The sequence below is a fragment of the Microcebus murinus genome, chromosome 3, assembly GCF_040939455.1.
Source record: "Microcebus murinus isolate Inina chromosome 3, M.murinus_Inina_mat1.0, whole genome shotgun sequence".
Taxonomy (NCBI): Eukaryota; Metazoa; Chordata; class Mammalia; order Primates; family Cheirogaleidae; genus Microcebus; species Microcebus murinus.
This window is the reverse complement of record NC_134106.1, coordinates 31,167,063-31,184,161: the sequence shown is the minus strand read 5'-3', so window position 1 is coordinate 31,184,161 and position 17,099 is coordinate 31,167,063. Positions and strand designations below refer to the sequence as shown.

The 17,099-nt window shown below is 34.6% G+C and overlaps 1 protein-coding gene across 5 annotated transcripts in view; it reads left to right on the top strand.

Annotated features, from left to right (window-relative positions):
• Positions 1 to 17,099, top strand: part of HNRNPLL (heterogeneous nuclear ribonucleoprotein L like) — a 35,561-nt gene that overhangs the window by 5,856 nt on the left and 12,606 nt on the right. For 2 of the 5 annotated variants that reach the window (XM_012788468.2, XM_012788467.2), the window contains 6 exons: positions 4,287 to 4,405; positions 8,106 to 8,343; positions 10,059 to 10,144; positions 11,488 to 11,584; positions 11,670 to 11,742; positions 15,928 to 15,999. In XM_012788468.2, coding sequence (XP_012643922.1) covers positions 4,287 to 4,405; positions 8,106 to 8,343; positions 10,059 to 10,144; positions 11,488 to 11,584; positions 11,670 to 11,742; positions 15,928 to 15,999 — 685 coding nt within the window. Of the gene's footprint in view, positions 1 to 1,151; positions 1,324 to 4,286; positions 4,406 to 8,105; positions 8,344 to 10,058; positions 10,145 to 11,487; positions 11,585 to 11,669; positions 11,743 to 15,927; positions 16,000 to 17,099 lie in introns of all 5 variants that reach the window. The other 3 variants (XM_012788471.2, XM_012788469.2, XM_012788470.3) reach the window with 2 other exon arrangements.

Genomic DNA, 17,099 nt, shown 5'->3' with positions numbered 1-17,099 from the left:
CAGTGTAATAATATGGAGTTGAAGAGCTTAATAAAAACAAAACAAAAGAGGTAGAGGGCTCTGGTTAGGCAAAACCAACCATGTGTTTTTTTACATGAGCAAAAAAATAAAGATTATTTTTTAAAAAGTTATTTGAATCATATGGTTGTTCTTTTTAATCTTTGTTCTGTGACCAAATAGATCTAAAAACTTTGGATAGGAAAATTAGAGAATATTCCATATTTTAAATCTATATTATTTCTTTTCTTTTTTTTTTTTTTTTTTGAGACAGAGTCTCGCTTTGTTGCCCAGGCTAGAGTGAGTGCCGTGGCGTCAGCCTAGCTCACAGCAACCTCAAACTCCTGGGCTCAAGCAATCCTTCTGCCTCAGCCTCCCAAGTAGCTGGGACTACAGGCATGCGCCACCATGCCCGGCTAATTTTTTTTTTTTATATATATATATCAGTTGGCCAATTAATTTCTTTGTATTTATAGTAGAGACGGGGTCTCGCTCTTGCTCAGGCTGGTTTTGAACTCCTGACCTTGAGCAATCCGCCCGCCTCAGCCTCCCAAGAGCTAGGATTACAGGCGTGAGCCACCGCGCCCGGCTATATTATTTCTTTATAAAGAGAAAAAGTCCAAGTTAAAGAGAGACATTTGTTTAATTTAGTAAGAAAAAACATATGGGTTAGCTCTAAGTATGATATGAGTTAAAATAATATTTACAACTGCTCTGAAAACATTGTCTTTGGGGTCTACATGAAATATCCAAAGTAAGGTAGGGAATAATCTTATATACCTGAAAATATTGTACTCATTTTTTGGCACTATGTTGATAAATTCTAATGTATCCAGAGAAAGATTACCAGGATGGAGAAGGTATTAGAAATCAGGTCATATGAGGAGTAAAAGAAAAATCTGTAGGATAGTTAGCTTGAAGGGTAAACTTAGGTGTGATTTAAGAAATCTTTACAAATCCAGGTAATTGAAAGGTTATGTAGAAGAGGGAAATGTGTAGATGAGGGTAGGGGGTACCAGCTTACATTTATTGAACACTTGTTCAATAACTACATCTAGCACTATGCTTGACGTTTTATGTATGTTTTATTTATTGTAGTCGTGTGTGATAAGGAATTTGTGGTTTTTTAATTTTTTGTCTTTGTCTTTTAACAGAGAAACTGAGGCTTAGAAATTTAAAGTAATTAGCCTAAGATCACTGAGCCAGTAAATGTCCAAAAATTCAAACACTGGTCTGACTCCAAAAGCCATTTGGATAGGGAACTACAAGAAGATTTGGATGCATATAATGAAGACTTTTCTAAAAAATATAATGGATTGTCACGAGGTAGTGTGTTTCCTCTCGTTTGAAGATGTTTAAGGAGAGTTTGGATTATCATTTGGCAGTGGTTCTGTGTGTGTTTGGTGTCAGGGAATGAAAGGAATGAATTTTAGGTTGGTCTTTTAAAATTCTATAATTAAAGGAGGGCAGAAAAGTTATTCGGTGGCTGTTGAGCTTGTGCTGTGCATGGAGACAATTGAGAATATTAAAAAAAAGCTTTAAAGACATTATACCGAGCCTTTCTGAGTTTATAGTTTAGTTGTTTCTTTTTGCTATAGAAAGAATTGTTAATGGTCTTTTCTCATTCCTTGTTTCTTTTCTTTTTCTTTTTTTTAATAAGACAGAGTCTTGCTGTGTTGCCTAGGCTCAGTGCCACGGCGTCAGCCTAGCTCACAGCAACCTCAAACTCCTGGGCTCAAGCAGTCCTCCTGCCTCAGCCTTCTGAGTAGCTGGGACTACAGGCACATACCACCATGCCCGGCTAATATTTCTATTTTTACTAGAGACAGGGTCTCACCCTTGCTTAGGCTGGTCTCAAACTTCTGACCTCCTGCTTTGGGCCTCCCAGAGTGCTAGGATTGCAAGTGTGAGCCACCACGCTCTGGTGCTCTTCTCTTCAGTAGAGTCCGATCTTTAATCTTCAGTAGTCAAAATTACTACTGGTCTACTCATAACCATTCCAAACTACCAGCCCCTCAAAGGCCAGCCCATAGTGGGGACCAGATAATGTCTCCATTATAGTTAGCCCAGTTTACCTAAAGAAAGGATTTTGCAATTTAAAAAAAAGTATTCGTACATTGCAGGCATTCCTTCATTTGCTGGGTATGCATGTGGAATATTGTTTCTAGTCTGGTAAGTATTAGATATAATAGACCAAGAAAGAGCCGAGATAACTAAACATTTGAAATGGAAAGAACTTGTGCTTCTATATGAGAAAGTATTTAAAAAAGACTCTTTAAGCTGGAGAAGACATGACTAAAGTATTAATATGTGTATGGGGATAAACAATACAGATCTATCTATCAGTTTAGGAATCAGATGCATAGAATAATGCTTAAAAGAGGTAATTTTAGGGTAGATAAAAGAAGCTTTACAAATGATTTCAGATTTCTTCTCACCAGTAAATAGTATAGGTAGAGAAAAGAAAGTGATTTAAGAAGAGGGTTAGTATTTGGGGGTAGAGGTAGAAAGGAGGTAGAAAACTGAGCTCTAGAGAGGATGTGGAAATATAGTTTGAAAAGACATCTTTATCATTTTCCCCCCCAGTTGTCAAAGAAAAAAGAACAAAGAAAAAACAAAGAAAAAAGACATCTTTAATATATCAATTTTATATTTGGAAATAACCCCATGTTTTTTTTTTTTCTTTTTTAAGTAGAACAAACTACAGAAAGGATGAGAAAATTTTAGGTTAAAGAAAGGAGACTTCATTTAATGTTAGAGAAACATCAAGGTAGATACACCCATGAATGACAGATTCATGGAGTGGGAATAAGGGAAATACATGAGGTGTGAGATGTGTTTCCTGTCTTCAGGTGTGATAATCTTATCTTCCCCTAAGTACCATGTCGATTGTATTTAACATCTTCCACCTTCTGGCTTTTAGGAAATGACTTTGGTCTCAAGCTATTTCATTTAGAAAATATAGTTAAATAATAATATATTAAAATGAGAACTTTGGAGGGATTTTTAAATTGGTCCTGTAATCCATTTCTTTGTTAGAGGACCAATTTGAAAAATAATATTTAGTTTTTAACACTGTATTCAGGATAGTGGTTACCCATGATAGAAAGGGAAGGATAAGAAGAGATGTGATCAGTTGATTGGTATTATTTTACTTTCTAAACATCATGGTGGGTTCATGAGCATTTTTATTTTCGTCATACCTTTTTATAGGTTTTAAACATTATAATAATATCATACCTTTTTATTGCATAAAAAGTTCAATTGCATATACTTAGAACCTACAGTTGTTTTTAACATTTTGCCACTTGGGGTTTGATAAAAACCTCTTTATCTTTATTGATTGATTGAGATAGAGTCTCACTCTGTTGCCCAGGCTAGAGTGCCGTAGCATCAGCCTAGCTCACAAAAACCTCAAACTCCAGGGCTCAAGCAGTCCTTCTGCCTCAGCCTCCCGAGTAGCTGGGACTATAAGCATGTGCCACCATGCCCGGCTAATTTTCTCTATATATTTTCAGTTGACCAATTAATTTATTTCTGTTTTTAGTAGAGATGGGGTCTCGCTCTTGCTCAGACTGGTTTCAAACTCCTGACCTTGAGTGATCCTCCTGCCGCGGCCTCCCAGAGTGCTAGGATTATAGGTGTGAGCCACCGCACCTGGCCTTTCTATATTTATATACATGCTTTTTTCCCTAAACTATTTGAAAATAAGTTGTAGATGTCATGACACTTCATCTCTAAATATCCCAGCATTCCTAAGAATAAGGGTATTCTTTCACATAACCATTACCTTTTTGTACTAAAGACAAAAACAATTCTGTTAATGTGATATCCTCTGTGTATTCACATTTCTCCTCATATGTCCTTAACTGTCTATAATATGTCTTCTATAGCAATAGTAACTTTTTTTGAGACAGAGTCTTACTCTGTTGCCCCAGCTAGAGTGCGGTGGCGTCAGCCTAGCTCACAGCAACCTCAAACTCCTGGGCTCAAGTGATCCTTCTACTTCAGCCTCCTGAGTAGCTGGGACTACAGGCTTGCGCCACCATGCCCAGCTAATTTTTTCTATTTTTGGTAGAGACGGGGTCTCACTCTTCTTGCTCTCTGAACTCCTGAGCTCAAATGATCCACCCGCCTCGGCCTCCCAGAGTGCTAGGAATACAGGCGTGAGCCACCGCGCCTGGTCCGGGATTTTTTTAAATGTTAGCTTTTTAATGCAAGTTGAATTTACTAAAAGATGAAGTTTTGCCTTTTAATGTTTTTAACTAGAAAATATTTTCTCTTGGTAGGAGGCAGGTGGAAGTCACCATAAAGTTTCTGTTTCACCTGTTGTCCATGTTCGAGGACTCTGTGAATCTGTGGTGGAAGCAGACCTTGTGGAAGCTCTGGAAAAATTTGGGACAATATGGTAAGAACAATAGGGACTTCATGCAGATTGAAAATAGTATGGTAGAACGAGGCTTGCTTGCTTGCTACAACGCTTGATATTTAGCATATTATATATTGTTTGCCTATGACTGTATTTCTTTGGAACCTTTTAAACCAGTTATTTTTAACCTTCCTGAGTAATATACATGGATATATTTTTGTGAATGCATGATCACCTTTCAATCTCCCCAGCAAAGTGGAATGTAAAATTATGTGCACTTTTCATCTGATTTTCAAATGCATCCATGATTGCTTCTCAAACACTGCTTTAAGCTGATGAGTTGATAATGCCCCTCATGTTCAGAGTTTCAAGTAGTAGTACTTGAATACTGATTTTGGGGGTTTTTTTGGTTTTGGAATATTTAGGAATTGGCAACTAAAAGTGGGTAGGTTAAGGGTAGACATTATTTGCTTAGGTGAATATTCCTGAGTTCTTAATGTAGATCATGAACAGTCAATGTTTTACCCTAGTTTATCTTCCTTTTGTGCTTTGTATTCTCTCAGGCTCCTCTTTTTTCTTCCCACAGCTGATATATGCTTAAGAATATTAAGTAATTCTCAGGTTTTTCATAGCTTAAAAAAGAAAAAAAAATGAATATTAAGTGAAAACATAATTAGAAAAGTGAATCTGAAAAGTGAAAATAAATATTCAAAAATTCTAAATTATTTTTGGACTACCTAGCTATTGTTCTCTTCTTAGTATAATCTAGAGTTGTTTTTATACATTTTTTCTTAATGGATATGTTTGGGTTCTTTGTTATAGATATCCAAAACACAGACCAAGTTGAAATATATAAAAATAGGAGATAAATTTCAATACATTTGCTGAGATGGCTTGATTGCTTCAGTTTTATAAAAAGTCATGTTAAGTTTTTAAGTATCGAGAGAATAATGCATAAATAGGGAATGATCAGAGATGTCCAGCAGAAGTGGATCATTCTTTCAATGGAGTAGGAATAGTGTTAGGTGACACCTTCCATCATGGTATCCTTTTATTTGGTGACCTCATTGAGAAGTAGTTGACTTGACAAACATGTTATACATATGTAACTAGAACCACTATTACACTTTGTTTATCCTTGGATATACAAATTGAGAATTCACGTGGACATAGTAAAGTCCTGTGTGTTGAAAGTGTATCACCAGAATGACTATCAATTCTCAGTCATTTGGAGTGGATATTGGAAGTTAAGTCTGTTTTGAGTTATACGTTGAAGCAGGCAGACTCCTTAGACCTTCTTTAGTCTTACATGTTGGCACTAAACTAACCCTAGTCTCTGTAAGGACCTTCAAATGATATATAAGTGGTACATTGTCTCATGGAGTTATAAGAGCTGAGTGTCTCTGGCTTATTTTTCTCTAATATATTAATATTTGGGACTTTTAAAATATTATAGCCAAGAAGTACTGAGGTGCAAATGTCAGAAAACAATTTGGTGAGCACATACAGTTGCAAACTTTAGGGAAAATAACTATTTTGATGTTAATTTGTACCATGACCTGATTGTTGGGGATTAAAGAAATAGAACTATTTTAAATTGGTGAGTTACTTGAATTACTCCTGGATGACCTGTCTGTTTTTAGATTCTAGATTTTTTGATACTTAGTCTATGGTAAAGTCTTGTATATGTGAATGTCATTCAGTTAATTTGCATCATTCTACCCTCAAGATTGGTAGTTATGTGGATAGAAAAGTCATGAAATAATTGGAACAAATTAGTGTATAATTAAGAGCTTAATTGGCATAACTAAGTATAATAGGAGTCAGTAGTCTGAAATGATCTTGAATAAGAGGGGGCTGCTATTAAGGCTGAAAGAACCTTGAACAGCCTCCAGGAGTAGAAGTTGTGCTTCAAAATGTTACAATTATAGAACCTTTCCCTATTTGTGTATTTATGTATGTATGTATATATTTAATGTTATGTGTGAGATTATAAAGATTATAGAAACTGCTTATATTGGGCGGGTGGGAGGGGGGAGGAGGGGATGGGTATATACAAACATAATGAGTGAGGTATGCAAAGTCTGGGTGATGGTCGGGGGATGGTCCCGCTTGAAGCTCTGGGGCAGGGAGAGGGGATGGGTAATATACATAACCTTAACATTTGTACCCCCATAATATGCTGAAATAAAAAAAAATGGGAAAAAAAAAAGAAACTGCTTATATTAGAAAGGTGAATCACCAAGTTCGATGTAGAGTAAGTTTTTTATGTCCAGGTCTATAATAGACCAATAAATATTTCTGTACCTGTATATTTTGTGTGTGTTTCCAGGTGGCATTAACATAATATTATAAAAACATAAACTTGGTGGTGCATTTACATATTAAATCAACTTTTTTGTTTTATAAGAGAACATTATTCTTCTTGAATTTTCTTTAGCATAGATAGACCAAATTCCAGGGTTTCCTGTTTTTCATATGCAAAACTTTAGAACTTCATTGAGAAGTCTGTGTGTTTTTTTTTTTTGTTTTTTTTTTTGAGACAGAGTCTCGCTTTCTTGCTTAGGCTAGAATGAGTGCTGTGGTATCAGCCTAGCTCACAGCAACCTCAAACTCCTGGGCTCAAGCGATCCTCCTGCCTCAGCCTCCCGAGTAGCTGGGACTACAGGCATGAGCCACCATGCCCGGCTAATTTTATATATATATATATATATATATATATATATATATCAGTTGGCCAATTAATTTCTTTCTGTTTATAGTAGAGACGGGGTCTCGCTCTTTCTCAGGCTGGTTTTGAACTCCTGACCTTGAGCAATCCGCCCGCCTGGGCCTCCCAGAGTGCTAGGATTACAGGCGTGAGCCACCGCTCCCGGCCAGAAGTCTGTGTTTTTAAAAGAAGTTTTCTCTCCTGGGATTTATATTTTGCACTTACAGTTGGTAAATTCAAGGCCTTGTTTCTGTATTTACTTCTTTAATTCTGAATGATGTAGGTGGGGAGAGCTAATAAACCTCCTAGACCAATAAATACTGAGTACTTGCTATATACTAGGCTCTGTTTCTAACTTCTGAGGATATAAAAATGAATGTGGCAAGGTCTGTAGAAAGAAACTACAGTAATAGTTACCTTTTATTGAGGGCTTACAATGTGGCAGACACTGGGATCAGCACTTTGTATGCAACAACTCTGATCTTGACAGAAGTTGTCCTGGTTTTATAAATGAGGAGGCTGATATTTATAAGAATAATAGGCTGGGCATGGTGGCTGATGCCTATAATACTAGCACTTTGGGAGGTCGAGATTGGCCAATTGCTCCAGGTCAGGAGTTCGAAACCAGTCTGAGCAAGAGCAAGACTCCGTCTCTACTAAAAATAGAAAGAAATTAATTGGCCAACTAAAAATATATAAAAAAAATTAGTCAGGCTTGGTGTCCCATGTCTATAGTTCCAGTTACTCTGGAGACTGAGGCAGGAGAATCGCTTGAGCCCAGGAGGTTGCTGTGAGCTAGGCTGACGCCACGGCACTCTAGCCCAGGAAACAGAGTGAGACTCTGAAGAAAAAAAGAAAGAGTTAACTTATATTGGATATAGGTAGTGAAGACTACTAATCTGTATGATTTGATACATTTTTATTAAAGTCTGCTTTTACTTTATTGAGAACAAATAATATTAAGTGAACTTGTTGTTTATATTTGTGTTATTTATATTTGTGTTATTTTCTCCCAATCTCCCTTTTTAGTTATGTGATGATGATGCCATTTAAACGGCAGGCTTTGGTGGAATTTGAAAACATAGATAGTGCCAAAGAATGTGTGACATTTGCTGCGGATGAACCTGTGTACATTGCTGGCCAACAGGCTTTTTTCAACTATTCTACAAGCAAAAGGATCACTCGGCCAGGAAATACTGATGATCCATCAGGAGGCAACAAAGTTCTTCTGCTTTCAATTCAGAATCCTCTTTATCCAATTACAGTGGTATGTGTTTTAGTATGACAAATGAAATTAAAAGTTATTTTGCAATTTGCCTCTAGAGTGACTGATCTATAGTTTCTTCACTGCCTTCTAGATATTTGAAAATAGTTTTTAAAAATTATTAAAATTAACCTTAATTTTGACTGTCAATTTTAATAAACAAAGAAAAACATTGAACACTGAAGCTAAGATCAGAATCATGGTTTTCTTAATTAAATCAGCAAATTAAAAATTTTATTCTTTGCCATCAGTGTCAATTCTGTTTCTAACAATAAGGGGTTATACACAGACTTGTTGGAAATGGTTCAAGAAATCTCTGTTACTCATATGCCAGCATATGTATGTATAAGAGCATCTACTAGATAATGATAGACTCCCATAGTACAGTAAGATACACATATTATTATAAGCTATTCTGAGATAGCATATTAAAAAAACATGTCTTTGATTTACTTGAAATTCTCTGCTTCTTCACTCTTTTAAAAAGTGATATTAAGCACTCTGGAAAGCCGAGCCGGGTGGATTGTTTGAGCTCAGGAGTTGGAGACCAGCCTGAGCAGGAATGAGACTCTGTTTTTACTAAAAATAGAAAAATTAGCTGGACAGCTAAAAATACATATAGAAAAAATTAGCTGGGCATGGTGGCGTATGCCTGTAGTCCCAACTACTGGGGAGGCTGAGGCAGGAGGATCGCTTGAGCCCAGGAGTTTGAGGTTACTGTGAGCTAGGCTGACACCACGGCACTCTAGTAAGACTGTCTCAAAAAAAGAAAAATAATAATCATTAAAAAAGTGATTTTAGTATTTTAAAAAAGTATTCATGTCTTAAACCAGTTGAGTTTTCTACTTTTTGATCATATGCTGTTTCATAATAAACTAGTGACAAAGACTTGATTTTTGTAATGAATGGGAGAATATCAGAGTAAGGAAAGCTTTGATTGGTAATTTCTAGTATGGGCATATGATATTGGGACATAAACTTAAAGCACAGCATAAGATATTCTTTAGATTTAATTATGCATTTTGATTTTATTTTTGTAATGGTTATAAACTTATTAATAGATAGTATTAATATATTTATAATATTTAGTGTTTTGGGAAAAAGAATATAACTAGTATAGGTAATTTGATTTGTTTTTGTTATATTCCTAGTGCCTAACAATACATCTGTGTAATTATAGGTGCTCAAGAAATTTCTTGATAGTTGAATAATTATTCCTCAGTGGGTATTTAGATTGTCTTTTAGATGACTCAGTTAACTTGTTTGGTGACATCAAATATTGTATGATCTTCCTTGTATCTTTTCTCTGTAGCTATTGTCCCTTGTGAAATGAATACTAGAGTTGTTTTAATGCTCCCCCAAATATTTATTATTATAATTCAAGTGATTATAATATTAAACATTTCAGAGACACGTTTGAAAAAATTAATCGATTATAATTATGATTTATTAACTATATATTGTCAGGAGATATTTTAGTTACCTGTTAAAGTAAAAATTGAGTATTCATTCAGGAGATAAAATAGGTAACAGTGCTTTTCAAATGTTTCATTGGAACTTCTCTAAAGTGAGTATATATTTAAAGTATAACAATCTTAAAAATTACTTTTATTGGTAATTAATAGAAGTGACATCTTGACAGTTGTTTTATAGGTAAAATAAAATGAAGTATTTTTCTAAATGTAAAATATGAAGAAATCATGTTTGTTTCTTCATAGGATGTTTTATATACTGTATGCAACCCTGTTGGAAAAGTGCAACGTATTGTTATATTCAAGAGAAATGGGATACAAGCAATGGTTGAATATCCTTTATTGTAAATTTTGTTATTGATATGTATGATGTGTAAATTCGTATACATCTATTTTTTCCTGCTTAAGCATTTCTAGAGAAATAGTGTTTACTTTCTCCTCCTACAAAAATGTATTTGGCTTAGATTGAAAATATCAAACTGCACTACCTGTAGAGAATTTTACTATTTATGATAAGAATAACTTGATATTTGCTTGATGAGAGGAGTTTAAGACCAGCCTGGGCAATATAGTGAGACGCCGTTTCTGCAAAAAATAAAACAAATTAGCCAGGTGTGGTGGCATATGCCTGTAGTCCCAGCTACTCAGGAGGTTGAGGCAGGAGGATTGCTTGAACTCAGTTGTTCAAGGTTGCAATGAGCTATGATTGTGCCACTGCACTTCAGGCTGGGTGACAGAGTGAGACTCTGTTTTAGGAAAAAAAAAAAAAAAAGAATAACTTGCTACCTGCTACCATAAAACAGTCCAGTGCTTCATCTTACAGTGTAAAATAACACTATTTGATTATATGTACACTTGTACCTTTTTAGAATTTATTGCAAATGAACTTTTCTGTCTCTTTCCTTAAAGTAGACAGCCAAAACTTTAGAGTCAGTAGAATCTTTCTTACCTTTCTTTATTGAACCTTCTAAATGGTCATGATTTATGTAAGAAGTTCTTTATGTTAAATTTGTTATATGGGAGGTAAAAAGAGCAAGTTGCAAAATAGTATATATAGTATAAGCCCATTTAAAAAAATAATAAAAATAAAGAAAAATCCCTAATCTATATATGCATGTGCATACATGAAAAAAGATGGCGATATATAGCAAATGTTTTAACAGTGCTTACTTCTAGCAAGGTGTTTTTGTTTTTTGGTTTTTTACCTTATGTACTTATGTGATTTGATATTTTTCAAAAAATTATAGATTTAAGTAACTTTTTAAAAAAATTAATAAAATTTCTGCCTTCTCAGAAATATATAAAAATATCATATATTTGTTTTATATTATTTTGATTCTTTGCAGTGTTCTTACTTTTAAGTAAAATGGTTTTTCTTTGAGGGTTGCAAGGTCCTTTGTTAGGGAGTGGGACCACACTCCCCTACCTGCAATTTATAAAGTACTTCTGATGACTTAGAAGGATTAATGTAGATAGTTTGGTTGTATTATATTTTCTTTGGTACCCTTGATCTTAAAAGTAAATTCTCCTACTAAAATTCATCTAGAAATTTTATTTGATAACACATTTCTGGAAGTAAAAGAGTTACTTCTGATTATTTTAAGTTCTTTTCTTTGAAAGTGAATAATGATTAAGTATCAGATAACTTAAACCTAATTTCCTTAATAGTGCTTATGTTTGAATCAGTTCTTTGTGCCCAGAAGGCTAAAGCAGCACTCAATGGAGCAGATATATATGCTGGATGTTGCACACTAAAAATTGAATATGCAAGGGTAAATATTTTTTTCAACACTTTACCAAAGAATATTTATGCTTTGGATATACTATTTGAACTTATTTTATTTTCAATTTTAACAGCCAACTCGTCTAAATGTTATTAGGAATGACAATGACAGTTGGGACTACACTAAACCATATTTGGGAAGACGAGGTAGGTATTTTATGCATTTTAGAAAGTACTTACATCTGCTGACAAATTTTTAAATGCGGTTAGATTCCTCTTCCTGAGATGAGCTAGTTAATTCAAATAAAAACCTTGTTGGTGAATGCTTTTCTTGCAAAAGGCCATGTAATGCTGGAAAATAACCTTGAACGTTAGTGCCCCCTACTGATATGTGCTGAGCTATTTATATTTAGTTCAACAAGGAACCCACACATACAGGCACGCCCGCAGTTCAAGGACTTGCATTTCTCCAAGCAGCTCTCTCTCTTTGGAGGAGAGGAAACTGATTCAGAATATTCCTTACAAACTGCAAACTTGCACACTGCTTCTCTATGGAAAGGACTTTTCCCCCAAGCTGGACGAGGCATTAAGAAGGATAGAGGACTACAGCAGGCTGACTCTACACTTCATCATGCACAACATCGGCATCAGCAAAAAGCCCTCTGAAAAACTCAGACTTGCAATTCACCTTGACTGCATACTGCATGCACCATCACCCCAAGTTTTTAAAGGAGGACACTTAACAGTACTTCAGACTTGCATGGGATGAACACCATGATAGACTGTGCCCATTTATTCAAGTTGTATGTGTGTATTGGTCTGATTTCCCTTAAGGTTTCAGTTGTAGAATTTTAAATTTTTCCCTAACGGAAACTAGACTTTATCTACAATGTTGTATATCTTAATGCCCTTTACTGTAACTGTTTGTAGCTTAGATTCAAATTGTTAATTGGCAAAAAAATCAGGGCCAATTTATCAACCAGTCCACACAGATAATTAGAAATTAAAGGATTAGAAAGGTGCACACTTGCTGCACTTATGTTTACTTTTTTGTTTTTTTTCCTCAATTGTGGACATTGAACAGAAATTCTAAGATAATGAAAAGGTGCATTATATGTAACATGTTTTTCTGTGTGGTTTGATTTTTGTAAAGTGGCTGTTTATAAGTTGTCACTTTTTGTAACAATTTAAGGTTATCACTTATGTTAATTTCTGTAACTAGAAGTTTTGACATTTCAAATGTAGGTTAAAGTATCATGTCTGTCCAAGGTAAAATATATTTAAACTTGATAAATCTGACAAAATAAAAGCATTTCATTTGAGATGCATTTTTACCTATAACCTATAAATGCTAGATTTCATGAGCATAGACTTGACTGATAAAATTGTTCAACTAACTGTGTGGCAATTCTGGAATATACAAATTAAAATGTGGATCTTGTAAAAACAAGGGGGCTGCAGTATTGGCTACATCTCAACTACAATATCAGTGTTTGAACCACGGGTTGGAAAAACTCAACATGAGTATGCCTGGAAAACTCAGTAACTAGAAAAAAATTTTATGGCATCCAAAATATCTTGGGCAGCAGGTACTCTATAGTGCATGTACTCTAGCAAAAGAAAAGTAAAAGACAATGGGATGGTCCTTTGCATGTTCAAATATTTAGGACTTTTGGATGATTGACTTGTTTCAGTTCCCAGGAAATCATCTTGCCTTATGCATGAGGTTGCAGATAGGTTTGTTTTGTAATGCAGTTTTGCCCCGCCATTTTTACCACTTACAGAAATCTGCTTGGCCTAGGCTAATGCAGTCGAATTACAGTATTAGAAAACAATCCCTTAGCACTCAAACAACAGGGCAAGTGGTTGATGAGAAATCTCTCACTTCTGTCAATTTACAGTCAAGTTTTGAACACTCAAGTTTTTTTTTTTTTTCTCATTTGAAATAGTTTTGGTTACATTTTTCTTATTGCCTTCTTAAAATGCTTATCCTATATATATGCTTCTTATTTTTAACAGTGTTTACATCTATTCTTTTAAAGGGTCTGAAATTAACACAAAGCCAGCTTAAGTTAGTTTTTCATATAATTCTTGTTAGATAAATTCAGAAATGTGTAAGGTAGATATTTAAATAGTGAAATATAATTAAAGGAAATAAAATAGAATTTTAGTTGTTTATGCTTTCAAGGAAAAAATTCTTTTCTAATTCTTTACAGATAGATATTTGTCTGGCAAGATTATAGCCGTTTATGTTTTGTTTCTGTAGTGATCTTAGCATACACTCAAGTTGATAGATATTGAAATTATTTAGTTGTTATCCCTAAATAAAGTCCTTTATATAACTTTTTCTACCCCTCTGCCCCTGCAAAAGAGCTCTTTTAAAAGCTTAACTTTATTTTTAAAAGTCCTTTTCAGCCCTAATTACATTTTAGTACAAAGAATCCTTAGCCTGGACTCCAGGAAACCCCTCCAGAAATGTTAAGCAAAACTTGTGTATATGTACATCTTTTTGAGGAGAAGGTCCATAGCTTCCATCAGATGTCATTTGAATCTATGAAAGCTCACAAACTACTGTTTAGAAAGTGATATGTTCAGTGTTTGACTTTTCTGTTCAACTTCTGTTTTATATGACATTATATTAGGTAGTGAATTATTAATAATGAGAATGTTTAGCTGAAAGATACCTTGAGATCAACTACTCTTGACTCTTCCTTGTTATGAATGAAGATTGTGACTTTCTGTGACTATACAGTCAATTAGTGGTTAAGTTGGAATCATCTGATTCCCAACCCAGTTCTCTTTCCTTTTTGGCACACTATTAACTGTATTAATAAAACTGAGTCATGAAGACATTATGGTGGTTTTGGTTTTAAGATTCATAGGCCAGTTAAGAAATTGTGTTTAGTGTTTGGCATATATGCTTAAGCAGGGGAACATTAACGTAATGGAATAGCAGACTGGCTTGGTTCAAGAGGAGTGAGACTTAAGTGATGAGAGATGCTGAAAGCCATGCTATAGAAGGAACTGAATGTTTAGACTGGAGAAGAAATGACTTTGGGGAAATGGGAAGAGGGTCATAATAGTTCGTGAGGCCTTAGGGTAGAATATGGGTAGAGGATCAATATTTATATAGTACAAAAATTAAGTTTTTCACAGTTTAGGACTATCTGAACATGTAAGGGAAGGTAGTACTTACCTTTTTACTGGTTTGGGGTAAGCAGAGGCTGTTGACCCCAGTTGGTAGGGATGATGTAAAGACAATCTTTATGTTGAATACAAGTTGAACTAGATGATCTCCTAGTCTTTTTCAATGCTGTGATAACTTGGAATAGGTAATTAAAACTATACTTCTAGACTGAAGTGAATATTAAAGTATTTCTCATCTCCCATAAACCTGATTTGTTTAGGTGACTAAGGATATATGGAAAGCCTCTGAATTTTCAAAGATCAGAATGACCAGTCTTAAGATATGTATTTTAAAAAATTTATTGGGCCTTATGATTTGATCAGGAAACTTTATAAAAGTGTTGTATAATGATTTAAAAATTTTACTAACCAACACAAGAAGTGCTATTTTAGAAACCTACAGATAATTTTTTAATTGGTATCTCAAATTAGATTTGGGGAAAATTGGCATGCCTTCCCTGAAAATGTAGCTAGAATAAAAATTATCCTTTAGAGTATTGTAGTATTCTCATCCAATAATGTAGCCCCCTTGGTTAGTTTTATCTTGGCATATTTAAACTTTGGGGGTTGCTCATAGTCCTGCCTGGTGTTAAGGTCTATAGGCAATGACCTATCCATGATATAATATGGGCCAGTGATGTGCAAATTTTCAGTTCTCAAGTCAGTAGGTGTTTATAAATATGTATATATACATATAAAATACTCTGTGTTTACTGATTGTGAAACCATGTAATACAGGTTGTTGTTGGCTTATGCTGAAACTTCTTGAAAGAAGCCTACTTTGAAAATGTGTTGCTGTTGAAGCTAATAGTATGATTCAGGTACTGTCTTTCAAAAGTACTGCACTTAAAGCTTGTTTTAAAGACATGTATTGGTAAGAACTTCTGTACAGTGTCAAACTCTAGCATTGTGTACATTCACTTTCTGAAAAGTATCCATCCTTCCCTTAAATTTGAAAGTGTGATTGTATTTGGCATTTGCCAAAAAGATATTTTCAAGTTAAGTGGAATTTGTTAGATAGAATTATTTTTTTAAACTTTGGTGTTTGTATTTAAATTGGATATGAATGGATGTTTAAAGTTAACCAGGAATCTTATTTCTTTTATGAATTGTAAATGGATGTTTTGAATGGGTGTTTCCCATGTGAGAACTCTGTTAAGTACTTGGGTCAAAATTGTTAAAACAATGTTTCTACTTTTGTGTCAGATAGAGGAAAGGGTCGCCAGAGACAAGCCATTTTGGGAGAACACCCTTCTTCGTTTAGACATGATGGCTATGGTAAGTTTGTCAAGGCAGAAGGAAGGTAGTATAGATGAACTATTAGAATTCTTGCATTTCTGATGAAGAATTGCACATTTCTTGTCTCTGTATTTTTCCTGCTCACCTGATTTGGTTTATAGGATCAGTCCCTTATAACGTACTCCCAAGGAGTTGTCCAAAATCCCTTGTTTTCTTAGGATATTGATAAATCAAATAATTCCTGAGGTAAATGAGAGCTATTGGTTGGGGATTGAAAACTTTTTTGCCACTATATTTTGTTTTGGTTTTGATCTGTAATGGGCACTGGCCTGTAAGAGGACCAGAAAGAAGTATTATTGCTCAGTAAGTGTATTTTCTGTCATTCCAGCGATTATGAGCGAAGAGGAAATTTGAGTAATAAAGTCAGAAAGAGTGGAGTATTTGTCAAAAAGGAAATGTGCTTCTGGTCAGACTCCTCTTTTAGTTCTGCAGTTGGCATTTGGGCTTTAGTTAAATTTGTTCATATTTAATTCCCCTTTTAAAACTTTTCAGCGTTTGCTGTTTGCTATGTCAAGATTATGAAACCTAGAATAACAGTCTTCCCAGGAAAAAGTTAGGTTTCAGACTCTTGTTATTGTAAGTAGATGTCTTGTAGGTAGATGTTGGGTGTAGAAGTGCTGTTGATAAGACTTGAACTGGTTATAAATTGTTTAAAATATTTTTTAGTTTGTAGTGGTACTTATTAATCCCACCTATTCTGTACTTTAAAGTTGAAATGCAAAATTATTAGAAAGTGGCAGAAAATAGAAATTGCTATGGTGTGCATTTGTGATTTATCATTGAGAAGCCCCCCCAGTGTTTCCTGTTGTCCTAAATGTTTTCAGACTGCCAGTGTGTTTACTTTAATGACCATTATTAGCTGTGGGTTTTAGCTTATTCTCCAGTGTCTTTCTTTTGAACTCCAGGAATTTATTACCTGTGTGTACGCATGTATATATATTTGTTGAAGGATCCACAGTAGTCTATATGGCAGAAAATATTAAAGCAATCTCTATGTTATGTGAAAACAATGTGTGGTATATATATAATGAAACTCTTATTACAGTCGTTTTAGTGAGTGTGTGCTTTGATCATTTTTC